The sequence below is a fragment of the Gorilla gorilla genome, chromosome 23 (assembly GCF_029281585.2).
Source record: "Gorilla gorilla gorilla isolate KB3781 chromosome 23, NHGRI_mGorGor1-v2.1_pri, whole genome shotgun sequence".
NCBI lineage: Eukaryota > Metazoa > Chordata > Mammalia > Primates > Hominidae > Gorilla > Gorilla gorilla.
Window position 1 is genome coordinate 27,071,225 of NC_086018.1, and position 16,782 is coordinate 27,088,006.

Here is a 16,782-nt window from a genome sequence, read left to right on the forward strand (position 1 = left end):
GGCTCAAGCGATTTTCCTGCCTCAGCCTCCCGAGTAACTGGGAGTACAAGCACATGCCACCACATCCAGCTGATTTTTTGCATTTTTAGTAGAGATAGGCTTTCACCATGTTGGCCAGACTGGTCTGGAACTCCTGACCTCAGGTGATCTACCCGCCTAAGCCTCTCAGAGTGCTGGGATTACAGGCATAAGCCACCATGCCCAGCCATCCCCCACCGCCTTTTTTTTTTTTAACAGATGGGGAAACTGAGGCTGAGGCTGAAAGCGATTGAGTGACTTGTCCACTGTTGGCAGCATGCCAGTGGCAGAGGCAGGAATAGCTCCCAGGATTCATTCCTGACTCCTAGCCTAGCAATCTGGTGATGAAACAGGGTGTGGTGGACAATCGGCAGAGACTTTCAATGCATTGAATCTCCATTCAAAAAGAAAGGGTCCCCTGCAAGACAAAGACAGATTGTCCAGAGTGCCAGAACTTCTTAAACTGCCAAGGAACTTGCAGTATACTGAAGATTTTACTGAAGTTGTTTTTGGTACTGTTTGGTGCTAAATACAAGGAATTGGTTTGTTGTAAAAGCTATAGGGTGAGACTGCCCTCTAGTGGGCCAGTGGAGCTATTGGTCTAGCTGTGTTCTGGGCAACTTTGCTTTCTCACGCCACATCAACGTAGAGTGATTATTCCTACGGAAAGGAATTTCAATTTTATTCTTTCTCAAGCACTGTGGCCCATAGTAACTCTGTTGATCTCTAAGCACTAGCCATCATTTGCACATCTTATAGAAGGCTGGGTTTGCCTTCTATACATACACACATTAGAAGTGTCTTACTTCCCTAACAAGATTCAGGCTCCTAAATCCAGGACATGTATGTATGTATGTATGTATGTATTTTGTGGAGACAGGGTCTTGCTCTGTCACTCAGGCTAGAATGAAGTGGTGCAATCACAACCCAACCTCTACCTCCTGGGCTCAATCAAACCTCCTACCTCGGCCTCCCGAGTAGCTGAGACTACAGTTATGTCCTGCCACACCCAGCTAATTTTTCTGTTATTTTTTAGATAATGGGGTCTTGCTATGTTACCTAGACTGGTCTCGAACTCCAGCCATGCTATATCTTAAGTCTTGTTTTTCCACAGCTTCTGCCTTGCTGTCCCCTTAGCTGGACATGGAATTAGAAGGTTCTTTGGGATGGTAAAGGAATCCTTCCCCCACCTCCCCCAAAAAGAATCCTGTCACTTCTCATTTGTTCCTAAAACATTCTAATCTCATCCCTCTGATCAGTAGTTCCCCAAGTAGTTGAATCATCTGAATCCCCCAGAAAGCATACACAAAACTCAGTTTCCTGGGCCTGACTCCAGCCCTGCTCAATCAGTCTCTGTGGTTTGAGCCAGGAAATCTGCTTTACAAACTTCCCAAGTGGCTTTTGATGTGTAGCCAGGTCTGGCAGCCAACTGCTTCAAAACCCCATTTACAATTATTTTTCACAGCTCCCACCACCGACAGTGTCTCCAGAGGTCTTCAGCTTGTGTCACTTATTAAAATTAACCATTTTGAGACTCATTCAGAAATACTCAATATATTCTTCTAACTGGGTGACATGGGAAGGAAAAAGGAACCGCATGAGATGGACCAAAGGCACTTGCTTTGGTTGCCAATGGCTCTGAAACAGGAAATACTGAAACCAATACCTCTGTACTGACTGGGCAGGTTGTTGATGTGTAGGTTGTTTTCAGTATTTGGGCTGGATAGGAAGACAAAAGTTTGTTAAGTTATCAATTATGTATTTTCCCCTATTATAAGTCATCTGACCTTATGATTACCGTACAAGGTAGGTGAAATTGTCCTCTTTAAAAAAAAGTTTTCTAATTGACAGATAATAATTGTACATGTTCGTGGGGTACATAGCAATATTTCAATACATACAAGGTATAGTGATCAGATCAGGGTAATTCGCATATCCATTACCTCAAACATTTATCACTTCTTTGTGTTGGGAATGTCCTTCTCCTAGCTATTTGAAACTATATGTTATTGTTAACTCTAGTCATCAGTCCCCTTCTTTATAGATGGGAAAATTGAGGATTAGGAAAGTGAGGTAACATCCCTGAAGTCACATAGGTTGGTAACTGTCAGATTCTGCATTTGATTACAGGCCTGATTGCCAAGGCCAGCTTTGAAAAGGTAAGAGGACCAGAGGGCCAACCTGCTGTTTTTTTACTCTGGCAGGCCAAGCGAGCAGTACAGCGGGGAGCTACTGCAGTCATCTTTGATGTGTCTGAAAACCCAGAAGCTATTGATCAGGTAAGCTCCTCAGGCCATGCCAACACTGCAGCCTCCCTGAGAAAGGCACTTCCTTTAAGTGAGCTTGGCTTGTCCCGGTCATGTCACCCTCATCTCAGGGCATTTGCTCTTCTCTTCTGAAGTTAGGTGTCTATGTTTGGACATAATTCCCAAAGGAGGTGTACTGGGCGAGGTTAAGAGCTAGGGAATTGGGGCACGGGGGCATTTTCTCTTTTTTCCCCCGAGACGGAGTCTTGCTCTGTCACCCAGGCTGGAGTGCAGTGGCGCAATTTCAGCTCACTGCTATCTCCACCTCCCGGGTTCAAGCGATTCTCCTGCCTCAGCCTCCCAAGTATCTGGAATTATAGGCACGAGCCACCACGCCTGGCTAATTTTTGTGTTTTTAGTAGAGATGGGGTTTCACCATGTTGGCCAGGCTGGTCTTGAACTCTTGACCTTGTGATCCATCTGCCTCGGCCTCCCAAAGTGCTGGGATTACAGGCGTGAGCCACTGCACCGGGCTCAGGGGGCATTTTCTAAGACCTTTCTGGGCCTTCTGCTTGCCCAGTCCATCCCAAAACAAGCGTCATTCTCAGTCTTGCTCTTCTGGGAGCTCCAAGGCTGTAATGTTGGAAGAGCTGGAGGATTCCAGACAGGTATTCAATGTTCCTTCCCTCCAGCCTTTCTTTCTCTCTACTGCTTCTTAAAGTAAGCACACCTTTTAACCAGAGCCCTCTCTTCTTCCTTAGCTGAACCAGGGCTCTGAAGACCCGCTCAAGAGGCCAGTGGTGTATGTGAAGGGTGCAGATGCCATTAAGCTGATGAACATCGTCAACAAGCAGAAAGTGGCTCGAGCAAGGATCCAGCACCGCCCTCCTCGAGTGAGCCTCCGCACCATTTGGCACAGGCTTGGGGCCTTCTCTGCTACTACCTGTCCCTTTATTTCCCTTGGGCTTTCATTCCTATCTCTGTCTGAAATGCTGGCATACCCCAGGTTCCTGCAGGCTTAGATCAGCTATTGGACTCAAGGCCAGGGTGAAATTTTACTCATGTTCCTTTATAGTGAATTTGAAAAATCCTACCAGAAATAGATACTTTTGTGCTAAGATGTCTCTGGCCTCTTCCACCTGGCATTCCCTCTTGGCGATCTCTCATCCTTTCTTTTCCATCCCATCTCCCTCTGAAAGGCAAACTGAGGAGGATTGAAGGGATGGGGCATCCAGCACCTGGCTTCCCGTGGTTTCCTTCTTCCATCTGACTTAGACACTAGAAAAAAAGGCTTGTATTTCCTTCTTCCTGTAGAGTAGGTTACCTTATTGAAACTCCCCAAGTTAATTTGAGTCTGGAAAAGTTAGCTTTCAACTGGGATTGAGTTCAACGGCTAATGAATAGCATCTGCATCTCTTAAGTATGTAGACGAGACACTACTGGCCACTAACTCTTAACCAGCCTCTTCTGCTCAAACCTCAAGCTGAAGAATTCCAGGAACCTTGGGCTGGTGCCCTATATTGGTGTTATTTCCTCCTTACAAATATTGGGACATTCACAGTGTAGGATGATTCTTTCCCATACACAACATAGCCGGTTACATGCAGCTTCCACTTTGCAAAGCTCTATCCCATTGGCCAAATGGAGGTCCCAGATAAGGTGGCTGCGAGGTTTTAGGAGGCAGTGAGGAAAAGGTAAGAACTAAAACTAGAGGGATTTTGCTGAACTGACTTGTTGGCTTCTTTTTAAAGGGAAAAAAAAAGCGCTTTGGTAAATATGACTCATTGTAGTGGAAGCTGATATTTGTGGAAGCAGCATACAATTTTCTGAGTTGTTGTAAACCATTAATTATATGGTTAGTAATCACTGTTCCCTCAAAACATGACACTCACTCTTTTGTCCTATAAATGTGATTATTTGTGTTTATTTGGAAGGGCCTTTCTTACCAGTTACAGCCAACTTTGCAGTATTCCACGGGGAGCCAGGCTTTACCAACAGAGTTCCCTTGGCTCTTGGGGGGCCTGGCTGAGATCGCCACAGGCGTCCCCCTGGGCCACACCAAAGGCACTACATGGGCCTAGGGAGCACACCATGTGCATGTGAGCAGAACCCCAGGAGTTTCCTGCAAATTGAGGGGAAACTCATCCAGTTCACCCCATCTTTATCCTGACCAAGCCAAGATAGCCCATGTGCCGCTTACCAGGCTGGAGAGAGGCTGTGACTCACTGTGTCTGTGTTCCGTTCCAGCAACCCACTGAATACTTTGACATGGGGATTTTCCTGGCTTTCTTCGTCGTGGTCTCCTTGGTCTGCCTCATCCTCCTTGTCAAAATCAAGCTGAAGCAGCGACGCAGTCAGGTAGTGCCTCTGTGTGTAGCCCGTGAGCAGTAACCCCTCTTGCCATGACACTGGGGAAAACCAGGACTCTCGTCACCTTATTTTTTGATGGTGCAACATGGAGCCTCACAGCTGTGGACTCTGAGCTCCGCAGCCTGTTCCCAGTGGCCTAGAAACTGCAAAGATGGAAAAAAAATAAGAGCAAACTAGGCCAGGCACCATGACTCACGCTTGTAATCCCAGCACTTTCGGAGGCCGAGGCAGGCAGATCACTTGAACTCACGAGTTCAAGACCAGCCTAGTCAACATGGCAAAACCCCGTCTCTACCAAAAATACAAAAATTAGCTGGGCATGGTGGCGTGTACGTGTGGTCCCAGCTACTCGGGAGGCTGAGGTGGGAGGATCACTTGAGCCTAGAGGGCAGAGGTTGCAATGAGCTATGATCACACCACTGCATTCCAGCCTGGGTAACAGAGTAAGACCCTGTCTAAAAAAAAAAAAAAAAAAAAAAGATCAAAACTTGCAGCCCAGTGCCTTCTCTGTTCTAAAAGGGCTAGTCCTACAAAGGTTAAGCATTGGGAATATCTCCAGCAGGTGTTTCGAAGGAAGTGTTTATTTTTTTTTTTTTATTTCTTTGAGACAAGATCTCATTCTGTCACCCAGGCTGGAGTGCAATGGCATGATCTCGGCTCACTGCAACCTCCACCTCCCGGGGTCAACTGAGTCTCATGCCTCAGCCTCCCGAGTAGCTGGAATTACAGGCACCCGGCTAATTTTTGTATTTTTAATAGAGACAGGGTTTCACCATGTTGGGCAGCCTGGTCTCAAACTCCTAACCTCATGTGATCCGCCCGCCTCAGCCTCCCAAAATGCTGGGATTACAGGCGTGAGCCACCACGCCTGTCCCAAAGGAAGTGTTTAAGTCAATGTTAATAAGTATTATAAACACTCCACAGGTCTAGAATATGTGCTGTAGCAGTCTGAGTTTTGAGTGCTTTCTCTGAAGTCTATTCTGGCATGATTGAGAAGTGTTTGCCTGTCCCAGTACATCAAGTGGCGCCCTAGAGCCTTGGTCCTCAGATAGAATCTGTGATCCAGCAGCAACAGCAGCACCTGGAAGCCTGATAGAAATGCAGGGTCTCAGGCTCTGCTCCAGGCCACCTACACAGTATACCAGGCTCTCTGGGTGATGCTTGATTAACAGTAGCTGCTGTAGCACTGCAGCCTCATCACTTTGTGCTTGTAGGAAGGAGAAACTCGGGTAGGGGGTGGTGAGAGGATAAGCAGAGATCTGGACCCCCAAATGTATGGCAGGGTCATGTCTCAGGGGAGAGATGGTGGATCTTGGAAGGCAATCTGTAGAGAAGAGAATCACCAAAGTTCTCTTGAGGGTTGAGCGACCACCCCCAACAAGATGATGGCTTGTGTTTTTTGAGCACAGCCTATTTGCCAGGTGCTAAGCACTTACACATTGTCTATTTACTGTCACCACCTCCTTCAACAGAAAGAGGAGGAACCCTTGGCGTAGAACAGGTTGATAACTCGGGGTCTGGCAGAGTTAGGAGGCAGCAGGTCCAAGTAATTGGAGGAGACCCCTGCTAGTCTTGCCACTTAGGAAAAGCCTAGGTTGATGTCGTGGACACCCCACGCGTCTGGAGAATATGTGCTATGGCAGTCTGAGTTCTGAGCGACTTCTCAGAAGTCTGTTCTGGCATGAGAGAGAATTGTCTGCCTGTCCCAGTGAATCGTGTGTCATGTCCCTGGGGTGACTGCCACTTTCATACGTACTGGACCCTCACAGAGACTACATTCTGCCCTGCAGAATTCCATGAACAGGCTGGCTGTGCAGGCTCTGGAGAAGATGGAAACCAGAAAGTTCAACTCCAAGAGCAAGGGGCGCCGGGAGGGGAGCTGTGGGGCCCTGGACACACTCAGCAGCAGCTCCACGTCCGACTGTGCCATCTGTCTGGAGAAGTACATTGATGGAGAGGTAATGGCAGAAGCAGGCCCATCCTGGGTGGGGAAAACATAGGCAGGTCAGCAGAGGTGCCCAAGACCTAGAAGGACAGGGCCCTGTGTTCCATCACACACATCAACTTTTAGAGTCACTCTTCTGAAAATTCTGAGACTTGACTTGATACTTAGCTGGGTGTTTTTACTTACAAAGAGACACGGGATTTTATATCCCTCACTTTTTTTTCTTGTAGCTCTTTGAAAATTTTAGGCCTAGTACCGTGCCTGTAGTCCTAGCTACTTGGGAGGCTGAGGTGGAAGGATCACTTGAGGCTAGGAACTTGAGGCTGCAGTGAGCTATTATTACACCGCTGCATATCAGCCTGGACAACAGAGTGAGACTTTGTCTGTCTTAGAAAGAAAATTTCAGACCTTCAGAAAAGACTAGTACCATAGACGATATATGTCAGGGGCCTAGAATCATCCATGATGAACATTTTGCCACATTAGCTCACTCTCCCTCTCTCTAGACAGATGCATACATACACATATTTGCGGGGCAGGGAGCAAACCACTTGAGAATTACAGACATTTGATGCGCCTTTGTTGAAAATGTTCCACTGTTGCGGAGACTGTTGGATGGAAATGGAATTTTTGCAGAATAGAATAGTAGATTCTTACACAGACTCTGGGTTCTAATCCTGACCTGGTGGATTCTAGCTTTGTGATCTTGGGCAAGTGACTTCGTTTTCTTGTGACATGGGCCTGACACTGACCAGCATTCCAAGTGATCATGAAGGTTCCATGAGAAGATCCAGGGTAGACCCTTTGTCATTCTGCCAGGCACAGTGTTAGGTGTGAGCTGGAATATTGCTGTGCTAGACAGGTCAGAAAATTGAAAGACAAAGTAAAATGAGCAAATCTGGAAGATACTTAGGCTTAGGAACTCTGGAGGTGGTTCTGTCCCAATAACTCTATCTGTCTAGATAGGCTGCTTTTCTTATAAACCACACACCCCATGGTGAGGTTCAGGATCCAGTAAAGGAGGGGATAGCAGAGCTTTACCCCTTTGCTGCCACACCTGTCAATCATGAGTCCCAGGTATCTTCCTTTCTACTCATGCCTATTTGGGATACCCAGGGACAGCCAGCACCTCAGAGATGCAGAATATCTTGGAGTATACCTGGCCCTCTCTCCATACCCCTAAGCCTCCCATCCTCACTAGCACGAGGACTCGGCCTTCCCTGGGTGGAGGCATGAGTATGTTTGCCCTCCTCCAGCTACGGGAAAGACGCCTGCCTCTGTGCGTGCCCACTCCCTTAGCACTGAGGACTGTGGTTGGGGCTGACTGCTGGCAGTTTCCTTCTTCCTAGAACACATGGGTGGGCCCTGCTTCTAGGGAATTGAGCCCTAATTGAAGGTGGGGAGGAGAGTAGGGAAGGGCACGGGCATGCTGTGCAGAACTCCTTGGTCTATGCTGGACTCTGCAGGAGGACACACCTGCGAGGCTGAAGGCAGACTTGTGTCCCCTCTCTCCCTGCCCAGGAGCTGCGGGTCATCCCCTGTACTCACCGGTTTCACAGGAAGTGCGTGGACCCCTGGCTGCTGCAGCACCACACCTGCCCCCACTGTCGGCACAACATCATAGGTAACTGTCACCCGCCTTAGCCACTGCTGAAGGGTCAAGTTAGAGGACGCTGTCCCCACCAAGTGCCTAGCTAGAGTGTGACACACACCGCAGGCTTGGGAGCACTCAGAACCACCATGGCACTGCCTTCTGGACTTGGAGGCCTGGCAGCCCTGGGTTTTGGAGGTTGTCTGCACGACCCTTAGGAGAGCTTGGCATTAAGAATCACCCTGAGTTCAAGTTTGGGCTTCACATTAAGCAGCTTCCTGACCTCGGGCAAGACATCTGGCCTCTCCTAGGCCTGAGGCCCCTAATCTCTTTAGTGGCAATGACAGTAATGGTGTTTGCCCACACCCCGTACCATGGGGGTGTTCCTAGGACCACGAGAGACGATGAGTGTGCAGAGGCCAGCTTGGGCTGTTGCTCCTGCATCACTGTGTCATTAAACAGGGATGGAGGGACACTGGCATCTTTGAATCCGATTCTTTTCTGCAGACTTCTGTGGTGCCCTGTCAGGCAGAGCAGTGGGGAGTTGGGAGCGGGGCCCTTACAGGAGATGGGCCATTTCACACAGATAGGCAGGTCAGCCTCTGCCGCTGCAGCTGAGTTTGGGGGCAGGGTTGTGAGAATGGGTACCTTGGCAGGTGACCAAGCCTGCTGCTTCAGCCTTTGCCCGTTTTAAAAATCCCTTTAGCCTCTGACACCAGTATGCTCAGCCCTGCCTAATCTGTTTCCTCCACTTGTCTCCAGAACAAAAGGGAAACCCAAGCGCGGTGTGTGTGGAGACCAGCAACCTCTCACGTGGTCGGCAGCAGAGGGTGACCCTGCCGGTGCATTACCCCGGCCGCGTGCACAGGACCAACGCCATCCCAGCTTACCCTACGAGGACAAGCATGGACTCCCACGGCAACCCCGTCACCTTACTGACCATGGACCGGCACGGGGAGCAGAGCCTCTATTCCCCGCAGACCCCCGCCTACATCCGCAGCTACCCACCCCTCCACCTGGACCACAGCCTAGCCGCTCACCGCTGCGGCCTGGAGCACCGGGCCTACTCCCCAGCCCACCCCTTCCGCAGGCCCAAGTTGAGTGGCCGCAGCTTCTCCAAGGCAGCTTGCTTCTCCCAGTATGAGACCATGTACCAGCACTACTACTTCCAGGGCCTCAGCTACCCGGAGCAGGAGGGGCAGTCCCCACCTAGCCTCGCGCCCCGGGGCCCGGCCCGTGCCTTTCCTCCCAGCGGCAGTGGCAGCCTGCTCTTCCCCACCGTGGTGCACGTGGCCCCGCCCTCCCACCTGGAGAGCGGCAGCACGTCCAGCTTCAGCTGCTATCACGGCCACCGCTCGGTGTGCAGTGGCTACCTGGCCGACTGCCCAGGCAGCGACAGCAGCAGCAGCAGCAGCAGCTCCGGCCAGTGCCACTGTTCCTCCAGTGACTCTGTGGTAGACTGCACTGAGGTCAGCAACCAGGGCGTGTACGGGAGCTGCTCCACCTTCCGCAGCTCCCTCAGCAGCGACTATGACCCCTTCATCTACCGCAGCCGGAGCCCCTGTCGTGCCAGTGAGGCGGGGGGCTCGGGCAGCTCGGGCCGGGGACCTGCCCTGTGCTTCGAGGGCTCCCCGCCTCCCGAGGAGCTCCCGGCGGTGCACAGTCATGGTGCTGGTGGGCGGGGCGAGCCTTGGCCGGGCCCTGCCTCTCCCTCGGGGGATCAGGTGTCCACCTGCAGCCTGGAGATGAACTACAGCAGCAACTCCTCCCTGGAGCACAGGGGGCCCAATAGCTCTACCTCAGAAGTGGGGCTCGAGGCTTCTCCTGGGGCCGCCCCTGACCTCAGGAGGACCTGGAAGGGGGGCCACGAGTTGCCGTCGTGTGCCTGCTGCTGCGAGCCCCAGCCCTCCCCAGCCGGGCCTAGCGCCGGAGCAGCTGGCAGCAGCACCTTGTTCCTGGGGCCCCACCTCTACGAGGGCTCTGGCCCGGCGGGTGGGGAGCCCCAGTCAGGAAGCTCCCAGGGCCTGTACGGCCTTCACCCCGACCATTTGCCCAGGACAGATGGGGTGAAATACGAGGGCCTGCCCTGCTGCTTCTATGAAGAGAAGCAGGTGGCCCGCGGGGGCGGAGGGGGCAGCGGCTGCTACACTGAGGACTACTCGGTGAGTGTGCAGTACACGCTCACCGAGGAGCCCCCGCCCGGCTGCTACCCCGGGGCCCGGGACCTGAGCCAGCGCATCCCCATCATTCCAGAGGATGTGGACTGTGATCTGGGCCTGCCCTCGGACTGCCAAGGGACCCACAGCCTCGGCTCCTGGGGTGGGAGGCGAGGCCCGGATACCCCACGGCCCCACAGGGGCCTGGGAGCAACCCGGGAAGAGGAGCGGGCTCTGTGTTGCCAGGCTAGGGCCCTGCTGAGGCCTGGCTGCCCTCCGGAGGAGGCGGGTGCTGTCAGGGCCAGCTTCCCTAGTGCCCTCCAGGACACTCAGGAGTCCAGCGCCACGGCCACTGAGGCTGCAGGTGAGAGCAGGAAATGGCAGTAGGACAGAGCAGGAGTTTCCATCAGGGTCGTCTTGTCGTCTTCTGTCTTAGGCATTTTCTGAATGACTTCTTTTGTGTCCTTGGCTTTAAACACCATCTGAGGCTGAAGACTTCCAAGGGTTACTCCTCAGCCTGGCCCTCCCTTGGAGTTCAGACCCATTGAGCCCTCTGCTTCCATAATCTCGGGATCTCTCCCCAAGATGCCTGCAGCCTGTCATGTCCACAGCAGTACTCATTTCCCCCTCTGCCCTGCTCCCCATCCGCATGCTCACACCAAAAACCTAGCACCAGCTGGGGGTAGTGGCTTATGCCTGTAATCTTGGCTCACCCAACCACTTTGGGAGGCCGAGGCTGTGGATCACTTGAGGCCAGGAGTTGGAGACAGCCTGGCCAACATGGCAAAACCATGGAGTCTGTTCATGACTCCGCATGGCTGGGATATTAAGACAGCCTTGCCAACATGGCAAAACCATGGAGTCTGTTCATGACTCCACATGGCTGGGATATTATGTAGGAGCCACTTCATAAACATTCTCATTACTCAGTACAAAAGTTAGCCAGGGGTGGTGGCGGGTGCCTGTAGTCCCAGCTACTCAGGATGCTGAGGCAGGAAAATCACTTGAACCTGGTTGGCAGAGGTTGCAGTGAGCCAAGATCAAGCTACTGCACTCCAGCCTGGGTGACAGAGCAAGACTCTGTCTTAAAAAAAAAAAAGGCAGGAACCAGTGGCTCATGCCTGTAATCCCTGCACTTTGGGAGGCCAAGGCGTGTGAATAACTTGAGTTCAGGAGTTCGAGACCAGCTTGGCCAATACGGTGAAACCCCATCTCTACTAAAATACAAAAAAATTAGCTGGGCGTAGCAGGCACCTGTAATCCTAGCTACTCGGGAGGCTGAGGCAGGAGAATCGCCTGAACCTGGGAGGTGGAGGTTGCAGTGAGCCGCGATCGCACCACTGCACTCCAGCCTGAGCGACAGAGCGAGACTCCATCTCAAAAAAAAAAAAACCTAGGCCCCATCCCTGTGCCCACCCTGCTCCTTGCACTCCAGCCTCCTGGGCTTCTCAACCTGCCTGTGAAGGACCCCAGTTGCTTGTTTTTGCCTCAATCCATGAAAATGAATTCCCAGAAAATGAAACTTAGCAAAAGACATGTAAGATACAAGTCCAGGTATTTTATTATTAGATTCAACAGACATCAGATTGCTACAAGATTTCCAAACATGCTGTCTCAGTAATAAACTGTGGAGTCTAGCACCTCTGAGTAGCACTGCAGCAAGATCTACCTGCGAAGTACATCCCAAATATATCTACTTCTCTGTACCCCCACTGCCATCCCCTCAGTCCAGTCTCATTTTCCTCTCTTCGGGACAGAGGCAATAACCTCTGACTGATCTGCTGTCACTGGTCTTGCCTTCTATTCCACTTGGAACCAGAGTGGCCTTTTTTGAAACATAAGTTGATGTCTTTGTGCTAGAAAACCCTTCAATGACTTGCCATTACCTTTAAAATCTTAAAAATGTTGGCCGGGCGTGGTGACTCACGCCTGTAATCCCAGCACTTTGGGAGGCCAAGGCAGGCAGATCACCAGGTAAAGAGATCGAGGCCATCCTGGCCAACATGGCGAAACCCTGTCTTTAATAAAAATATGAAAATTAGCCGGGCATGGTGGCGTGTGCCTGTAGTTCCACCTACTTGGGAGGCTGAGGCAGGAGAATCGCTTGAACCCGGGATGCGGTTGTTGCAGTGAGCTGAGATCGCCCCATTGTACTCCAGTCCAGCCTGGCGACAGAGCGAGAGTCCGTCTCAAAAAAAAAAAAAAAAAAAAGTAACTTCTGGCTGAGTGCTTTGGAAGACCAAGGCAGGAGGATCACTTGAGGCCAGGAGTTGGAGACCAGCCTGGGGAACATAGAATGAACCTATCTCAAAAAAAATTAAAAAAAAAAAAATTTTATTTTTTAATTAGCTGGGCACGGTGAGACATGCCATTAGTCCCAGATACTCAGGAAGCTGAGCCCAAGAGATTGAGGCTGTAGTCATGATCTCACCACTGCACTTCAGCCTAGGCAACACAGCAAGACCCTGTCTCAAAAATAATAATAATAATAAATGTTAGCATCTCACTCAGTTCTGTGTGATCCAGCTCCTGCCAACCCATCTGATGAGCTCCTGGTTCACTCTCCTTGCTTCCTGCTTTCACCCTCTGTGGCCCCTGTCCCGTTCTTCCCATGTGCCAAGCTCATTCCAGCCCCCAGACCTCTCCGCTACTTTTCTCCTCCAGATCTTAGGTTAAGTAACACTCCAGCCCCCTCTGAGATCACTACACACCTTCTGTTCACTTCTGTCATCCTATTGCTAAATTACTTCGTCTCAAGATTCGTAAGCTCTGTGAGGGAGTTCTCTCTACTGCTTTTCCCAGGGCCTGACACACACTGGGCACCCAGTTAACATCTTTAATATATTGGGCTTTCATGCTACCTGAGGGCTTCTAGAAAGCTCTGTACATCCAAATGAGAGGCTGGCTCTCCAGGAGGCACCTGTGCTCTCAGCACAAATGGAGCCCCTCCGGGAACAGGAACCTGCTTCAGCCCTTTAGCATACACAGGACTGCCACACGCTGGGGACAGGGCCACCTGAGTCCCTTGCCTGGTCCCATGTGTGGTGCCAGCTCCCTCCCCTGATGATTGTTCTCTCTCTTTCCCAGGACCGAGATCTCACTCAGCAGACAGCAGCAGCCCGGGAGCCTGAGCTCAGGAGGAACTCTTACCTGGAAATTGGGAACTGTATGGAGACTCCAAACTGACTTCTTTCAAAAAACAAAAACAAAAAAATTTTTTAGCTTTGACACACAAAAGTGGTAATAAAGAGAGCCCTCCTTATCAACCCAAAATGTGAGCCCCCTGTGGCAAAACCACCCCCTACCCCATTAACAAATCAACAGACAAAATTCTCCGAGTCCTTTGCCTCTTTTGATAACATGTTGTTCTGTTTTGTAAAGTGTGTGTGCTTGGGGTTCCGAGGTGTGGGATTGAGTTCTCTGCTTTGTTTTTTTTTTTTAAGATATTGTATGTAAATGTAAAAAGTTATTTAAATATATATTTTAAAGAACCCTAACCGCCAACTTTTGCTGAAAAAGAAAAAAAAAATCACTGCTGCATTAAATGAACCACATCATGTGTAGATACTGTTGTCTCCCTGAAGGGAGCTCAGGCCTTTGAAAAGCTCAGGGCTTCACCTGCCTTAGAAAATGAACCAGAAACTTGAAGTAAAGCTAGTTGATAGGGGTACGGGCTCTGAGGAGCAGTGCAAAACTGCCTCTTTCTTTCTCATGGCAAATCCCAATGTACACGATTTCAGGTCTCAGACGCCATGCCTCTCCAGCCCACGCCTTTAGGCAGGTGATGGCAGCAGCTAGGAATAGGGTGTACATGATCCACAGCCCTGCGGAGCCAGGTCAAGCCGCTGCTATGAAAGCTCCAGGGTGATGGGGACAATTCTGCCCAGTGTCCTCAGTCTGTCCCCTCAGGTCATGGTCCCAAGTGAAATGACAGAGTTCACAGCCCTGGTCTTGGCTGAGGTCCAGGTCATAGTAAGGGCATGATCTTGGGGCCCTCGACCTGAACTCTGACCCTCCGGGCAGGGAAGAGGAGGTTGTCCCCTTTGGTTGTCCTGGCTTTGGAGTCCTTTGCAAAAATATTTTGGGCCCCCTGCCACTGGCTGCAGAAAGGGCTCGACGGGGTGTATGGGGACAGACACCCAGAAGGAATGTACTTTTGTGGCCTTGGTGTCCGATGGGGCTGGGGGAGAGTGCTCTCCACTGACCCAGCAGCACACGCATGTGCAGTGCGCCTGCATCTGTGTGGGGGCAGCCACACCCCTTGGCTGCCGCTTCCTTGGGCTGCCTTTCTGGGGGCATGTGACTGGACCTACGAGGTCGGCACTGAGCTCCATTTGAATGATACCTTTCCTATCCCATTTCCCCACGGAAGCACCGCTTCAGGGTTATTCAGTCCTCTGCCTCATGGCTGAAATTGCTCATCTCATCTGCAGATGTCTACTATCCTGTCTACCTAATGCACTATTATGTATTGATTCTCCATGAGACAGAGAGAGAGAGAGACTATCAGATAGTTTACACCCAAAGGGTAGGTTTTTGTATATTTTTCCAGCCTTTTTTATTAAGGGGAAGGGGAGAGTTTAAAAACCCAAACCGTTGTGGTTTTAAGGTGTTTCATTTTTAAAAGGGAGAGAATCTATTTAAAGCTATTTCAGATCAGGGATTGTCATCCTTTTTTGTCCAATGTATTCCTTGTTCTTTAAAAAAAATTTTTTTAGAGGAAACTAATATTAGTCTTTGTGTTCACTAACTCTTCTGGTCACTTGTATTTATTCATTCATTCATCAGATATTTGTTGCCATCTGAAAGAACTGGCCCACTGGGTCTGAAAGCTCGCTTGAGAATAGGAAACTTGAGACCTGGCCCCCTGTGGGTAGGAGAATAAGGACCACCTGGGTTGCCAGGTGATTCTCCAGTCTTGAACAAGTCTCCACCTGGGTTCTCCAGTCTTGAGCGAGAATCTCACTCTTATCAGAATGTTTTTCTTAACCTCAGCGTATGATGAGGAAATTTACTTATCTCTAGCTAGGATTTGACAAATTCCAACATCAAATGATCAAAACATTTGCCACTGAGGCTTCACTGGTGAGATCCATCCTCCGTCCTCGGGTGCAGTCCCTTGGGGGCTGCTCCTTGGACTGCGCCCCGCACACCTGTTATCGAGGGTGTGAGAAGCGCCTAAGCTGGTGACATGTGATCTGGGACGCCTTCATTTCTCGGGCCAGGAGTAGCAGCTGCTAAGGACAGCAGCTTGCATTGCATGGTTTTAGGGAAGCAGGGTCTGGCTTTTAATATGAACTGCAAAAAGCAGCTTCTCACTGAGATTTTTTTATTGTTGTTTGTGGGGGGTTTTTTTTGTTTTGTTTTGTTTTTAATGCCTTTGAGTGCATATTTTCTTCCTCGTCTGAAACCAAACTCCCAAAGTGGCTTTCTTTAGCCCTGGCTGGAAAACCACCTCTCAATGGCCTTAAGTAATAAATAGATGAGTAGAGAATGTGGCTTCAACTGGGCTTATTAAAGTAAGTGTGTCTAGTTTTCACTTGAACAAGTGATAGCTGCAGATGGCGAAAGAAACCCATTTAATTTTTGTAGCTTACAGGTGGTAGAAACAAAAATGCAATTTTAAAACCTTAAATACCAAATACCAACCATTGCCTTTTTTTTTTGAGATGGAGTTTTGCTCTTGTCGCCCAGGCTATAGTGCAATGGCGCGATCTCAGCTCACTGCAACCTCTGCCTCCCAGGTCCAAGTTATGCTCCTGCCTCAGCCTCACAAGTAGCTGGGATTACAGGCATGCACCACCACACCCGGCTAATTTTGTATTTTTGGTAGAGACGGGGTTTCTCCATGTTGGTCAGGCTGGTCTTGAATTCCCGACCTCAGGTGATCCGCCCACCTCGGCCTCCCAAAGTGCTGGGATTACAGGCATGAGCCACCACGCCCGCCCAGCAATACCAACCATTGTCTTTTAAATTTGTGTTGGCTTCTCAGACAGGGAGATCACTGGAATAAAATAACCAATGGTCTTATTTTGTCACACGTAAATCAAAAGAAATGTCCTCTTTGAAGTTGTAAGACTCCACCAATGACAGACGCCCTTTTTGGTGGACTCTGAGTGGTGTGTAGTGGTTTTATAGCCATGGAAACTAGGAGTATCTCACTTTCCACTGAGAACCCCTGCCCCCAATCCCTCTAAGTTGGGGTGTGGCAGTTGGGCAGGGTCAGGTGACCCAGCCCTGGGTGTAGGACAGCCATATACAGTGAAGAGTTCTAGAACCAGCTAAAAATGGAAGTTTGGGTGTTTACCAACAAGGTACCTCTTTATGGATGCAGCCCCAGTAAGCTGGCTTTAACTCTCAGCTCCTTCCCCGTCTCCTTCTAATCCAAGCCCTTTTATAAAATAAAGCCCCATCTGTCCCACTGCTCACATACTTACGTGCTGCTAGTCTCTACTC

General features: G+C 50.2%; 1 protein-coding gene across 3 annotated transcripts in view; it reads left to right on the plus strand.

Moving 5' to 3' along the window:
- Positions 1-13,656, plus strand: part of ZNRF3 (zinc and ring finger 3) — a 252,568-nt gene extending 238,912 nt beyond the window's left edge. For all 3 annotated transcript variants that reach the window (XM_055374096.2, XM_004063229.5, XM_019018699.4), the window contains 7 exons: positions 2,223-2,297; positions 3,026-3,157; positions 4,512-4,622; positions 6,425-6,592; positions 8,101-8,203; positions 8,933-10,690; positions 13,414-13,656. In XM_055374096.2, the coding sequence (XP_055230071.1) occupies positions 2,223-2,297; positions 3,026-3,157; positions 4,512-4,622; positions 6,425-6,592; positions 8,101-8,203; positions 8,933-10,690; positions 13,414-13,457 (2,391 nt within the window). In that variant the 3' untranslated portion in view covers positions 13,458-13,656. The remainder of the gene's footprint in view (positions 1-2,222; positions 2,298-3,025; positions 3,158-4,511; positions 4,623-6,424; positions 6,593-8,100; positions 8,204-8,932; positions 10,691-13,413) is intronic.
- Positions 13,657-16,782: the final 3,126 nt, after the last annotated feature.